This window comes from Vigna angularis, chromosome 11, assembly GCF_016808095.1.
Source record: "Vigna angularis cultivar LongXiaoDou No.4 chromosome 11, ASM1680809v1, whole genome shotgun sequence".
In the NCBI taxonomy this organism is placed as follows: Eukaryota; Viridiplantae; Streptophyta; class Magnoliopsida; order Fabales; family Fabaceae; genus Vigna; species Vigna angularis.
Window position 1 is genome coordinate 15,913,248 of NC_068980.1, and position 4,623 is coordinate 15,917,870.

General features: G+C 45.7%; 1 protein-coding gene across 1 annotated transcript; it reads right to left on the reverse strand.

Annotated features, from left to right (window-relative positions):
- Window positions 1–2,452: 2,452 nt before the first annotated feature.
- LOC128194652 (uncharacterized) lies at window positions 2,453–3,499 on the reverse strand. The gene has a single exon (XM_052870207.1). It carries the CDS (start codon window positions 3,497–3,499, stop codon window positions 2,453–2,455), a length of 1,047 nt encoding a protein of 348 aa, XP_052726167.1.
- Between the last annotated feature and the right edge of the window lie 1,124 nt (window positions 3,500–4,623).

Genomic DNA, 4,623 nt, shown 5'->3' on the forward strand with positions numbered 1-4,623 from the left:
TTTGATATGGTCCGATGAATTTGGGGGATAGCTTCTTTGGACGAACGGCTCGGCCTACTCCAGTAATCGGGTTGAGGCGAAGAAATACATGATCTCCTGCAGCGAACTCCAATGGTCTTCTTCTCTTGTCCGCATAGGACTTCTGTCTGCTTAGGGACGTCTTCAATCTCTCTTGTATTAGCTTCACTTTCTCGGTCGTCTGCTGGATAAGTTCGGGTCCAGTTAGCACGTTCTCTCCTTCTTGAAACCAACAAAGTGGCGTTCGGCACTTTCTCCCATAGAGAGCTTCAAACGGCGCCATTCCAATGCTAGCCTGAAAGCTATTGTTGTATGTGAATTCCACTAGCGGCAAGACTTCATCCCAAGCGCCTAAATGATCTAGGACGCACGTCCTCAATAAATCTTCAAGTGTCTGGATTGTCCTCTCAGATTGGCCGTCCGTCTGAGGGTGATAAGCTGAACTCATCTGCAGTCTACTCCCCAATTCACTTATCAAAGATTGCCAAAACCGAGATGTGAATCTCGTGTCTCGGTCAGAAATTATGCTTGAGGGGACTCCATGCAAACGAACGATCTCTTTGATATACAACTTAGCCAAGTTGGTCATCGACATCAAGTTAACCGCCAAGAAGTGGGCGCTCTTCGTTAGTCTATCCACGATCACCCAGATTGAGTCATGATTTCTGACCGTTCGTGGTAGGTGGGTCACGAAATCCATGGAAATACTGTCCCACTTCCACTCAGGAATTTCCAACTGCTGAAGTAAACCACCCGGCCTTTGGTGCTCTGCCTTCGCTCGTTGACAAGTTAGGCATGACGCCACAAAACGAGAGATGTCATTCTTCATTCCAGGCCACCAGAAGGATTCCCGGAGATCTTTATACATCTTAGTCATACCAGGGTGTATGCTAAGACGATTGTGATGCCCTTCCTCCAAGATAATCCTCTTTAGATCTCCGTCGTTTGGAACGCACGTCCTATCCATATAGCGTAATAGGCCGTCCGTTCCAGTATTGAATTCCTTAGCTTGATCTGAACCGAGCGTATTTAAAATCTTCAACAGGTCCTCGTCCTCTCGCTGCTTCATCTTGATTCGGTAAAAAACGTTACTAGATATTCTAAGGTTACAGCATTTGATGTTGTTCGATTCCAACTCGAACTTCAACCTTAGATCTCTAAAGCTCTCCACTAGACTGAGTTCTTTCACCATCATAACCGAGACATGAACTGCTTTCCTGCTTAGGGCGTCCGCCACTACATTAGCCTTTCCCGGATGATAAAGCAGTTCAAAGTCGTAATCCTTTAAGAACTCCAGCCAACGCCTCTGCCTCATGTTCAACTCCTTCTGATCAAATAGGTATTTGAGGCTCTTCTGATCACTGAAGACTTGGAATGTGGACCCGTACAAGAAATGTCTCCAAATCTTCAATGCGAAAATGACCGCTGCCAACTCCAGGTCGTGCGTTGGGTAGTTCCTCTCGTGAATTTTCAATTGGCGGGATGCGTACGCTACCACTCGCTTCTCTTGCATCAGTACACAACCCAAACCTTGGTGAGACGCATCACAATACACTTCGAAAGGTTTGGCCGTGTCAGGAATGACCAACACTGGGGCGCTCGTTAACTTTCTTTTCAATTCTTGGAAGCTCTCTTCACACCGATCGGTCCATGCGAACGGCTGATCCTTACGGGTCAACTGAGTTAGCGGAGCCACTATCTTAGCAAATCCTTCAATAAAACGTCTGTAGTAGCCCGCCAGCCCCACAAAGCTACGAACCTCAGTGACCGAACGGGGACTCTCCCACTCCAACACCGCTCGTACCTTAGCTGGATCTATCGAGATACCTCCAGCCGACACCATGTGCCCCAAAAACTGAACTTCCTTCATCCAGAACTCACATTTTGACAATTTGGCGTACAACTCCTTCTCCCTCAGTACGCCAAGTATAATTCTCAAGTGTTCTTCATGTTCGTCCTGGGTCTTGGAGTAGATGAGAATATCATCTATGAAGACGACCACAAACTTGTCCAAGTACGGCTTGAAAATGCGATTCATATATTCCATGAATACTGCTGGAGGGTTCGTTACTCCGAATGGCATCACCACGTACTCATAATGTCCATAGCGAGATCTGAACGCTGTCTTCTAGATGTCTTCCTCCTTAACTATGATTTGATGATATCCACATCTCAAATCAATTTTCGAGAATACTGCGGCCCCATGCAGTTGATCCAACAAATCATCTATCCTTGGCAACGGGTACTTGTTCTTGATGGTCAGCTTGTTTAATTGCCTGTAATCTATACACAACCGCGAGCTGCCATCTTTCTTCTTCACCAAGAGTACAGGCGCTCCCCAAGGTGATACGCTCGGCCTAATGAACTTTTTTTCCATCAACTCTTCAATCTGCTCCTTGAGTTCAGCTAACTCCGCAAGCGACATCCGATAAGGCTAAACAGAGATAGGAGCTGCCGTCGTCACCAAATCAATGGTGAATTCAACTTCGTGAGGAGGGGGAAGCCCAGGTATTTCTTCCGGAAAGACGTCCGGAAATTCGTCCACAACCGATCGTCCTTCATTGTACTTGTCCTTGGACGATCGTTCAAAATTCACATTCCCAACTTCCCTGTCTTCGTGCGTCATTATGAGAAAACAGCTGGCGCCCTCCATAATATCTTCTTTTAGTTGGCCGAGCGTCACTGATAATTCTTCTTCTTCTTCACTAGGAAAAATTAATTCCTTCCTACCACAATCTATAAGAATGTGATTGGTAGCCAACCAATCCATTCCTAGAATCACTTCCAACTCCTTCAAAGGTAAACAGATTAAGTTCACCTTATAACTACACCCTTCAACCACAATAGGACATCTAACGCATACAGTAGACGTCCTAATCTCTCCAGCCGCTGGGGTTGACACCACCAAGTCGAACTGCATCTCCCTCTCAGTGATTCCCAATTTTTCAACACACGCCTTCGAGATGAAGGAGTGAGTCGCCCCAGAATCAAATAGCACACAACAGGATATTCCATACAGCAAGCATTCACCAGTGATAAGATTACCTGAGCTTGCTGCTTCCGCTCCAGTTATAGCATACACTCGCCCTACTGCTTGAGCTCTGCCACCTCTCGGTTGGTTCCTTCCAGCGTTTGGTGGCCTCATCACTGCACGTCCACCCATGTTGCACTCGTTATCCAAGTGCCCATTCCTTCCACAACGGTTGCAGTGTTTTCCTCCCACCAGCTGAGGACATGAAGAACGATAGTGTGGCCCTCCACACCGGAAACAAGTAACGTTTCCGTGCTGGCCAGACTGTCCGGCAGGAATCAAGGCTTGAGACCCACTCGCGCTAGATGGCTGATTGGGACGAGCGTAAGGGGTTCTCCTCTGATTAACGTTACCTCTTGATACAATTGGCCCCCTAGCTGCCTGTTGTTGCTTCTTGTGTCGTTCCGCTTCTGCCATATTCTTCTCCAATACCTTGGCTCTCTCAATCATAGCAGGAAACGACTGGATGCACAAACTGGAAATCAAAACCTTCAGATCACTCCGCAGTCCATTCTCAAACTTCCTGCACTACCACTCTTCACTGGTGGCCATCGTATTGAAACGGACAAGGTGCTTGAACTTGTTGGTGTATTCAGAAACTAACATCCCACCTTGAACTAGTTGCAGAAACTCCACTTCCTTGGCAAAACGAACCCTGTCAGGGAAGTATTCTTAATAAAACTTATTCCGGAATACTTCCCATGTGATGGGGTTTTGGACGTCTGCCAAAATAGCCCTCGAGCTAGCCCACCAGTGGCTCGCTTCCCCAATCAATAGATATTCTGTGAACGCCAACCTGTTCTCATCTGGGCATCTCTTGGCGTTGAAGATTCTCTCCATGTCTCTTAGCCATTGATCTGCCTCATCAGGGAGGCCCTTTCCACTGAATTTAGTTGGATGGTGTTGGAGGAAACTTTCCATGCTCCACTCAGCAGCAGGTTGGGTAGCGTTTGAAGAGGATGCCCCTGGAGTGTGCCTGGTTGCCCCTAAAATCTCCATCAACTGTCCTTTAATAGAACAAAACTGCTCTGATACCACTAATGTAACATCCCAAAATACAGTAATAACCATAAATTAGAATTAATTACATTTAACAGTAAAACCATGCAGTCTTTACAGTAAAATTTTAAGTTCAAAAGCCGAACGGCTTAAAGTACAGAACTAAAATACATAACACAAATATATTGAAAATTCAGAACGAACGGTTTTACAAAACATTAACCGAACGTTCAATTATCAAAACTGAACGACTATCAACTAAAAGCTTAACGAGCGCTCTAAGGCTCGGCTTTAACTTCCACTTCTACCAGATTCGCATCTTCCAAATTTTCTTCTTCCAGCATTTCTTCAAGTGACGCACCTCCATCTGCTCACATCCCCACGGATGATCATTGCAAAGACAAGACGAACGTACAAGGACGAGAGACAACACAAGGAAAACGAAGGGTAAGCTTATGTAATTTAATTTATACATCAACATATAAAATAAACATTTCAAGGCACGCAAGCACATAGTTCAATATATAACATCATACGAAATATATATTACTAGACAGACCGTCCGGACTGTATGA

Excerpts from the sequence above, each read along its gene's own strand:
- LOC128194652 (XM_052870207.1), bottom strand. The coding sequence starts at position 3,499 with ATGATTGAGAGAGCCAAGGTATTGGAGAAGAATATGGCAGAAGCGGAA.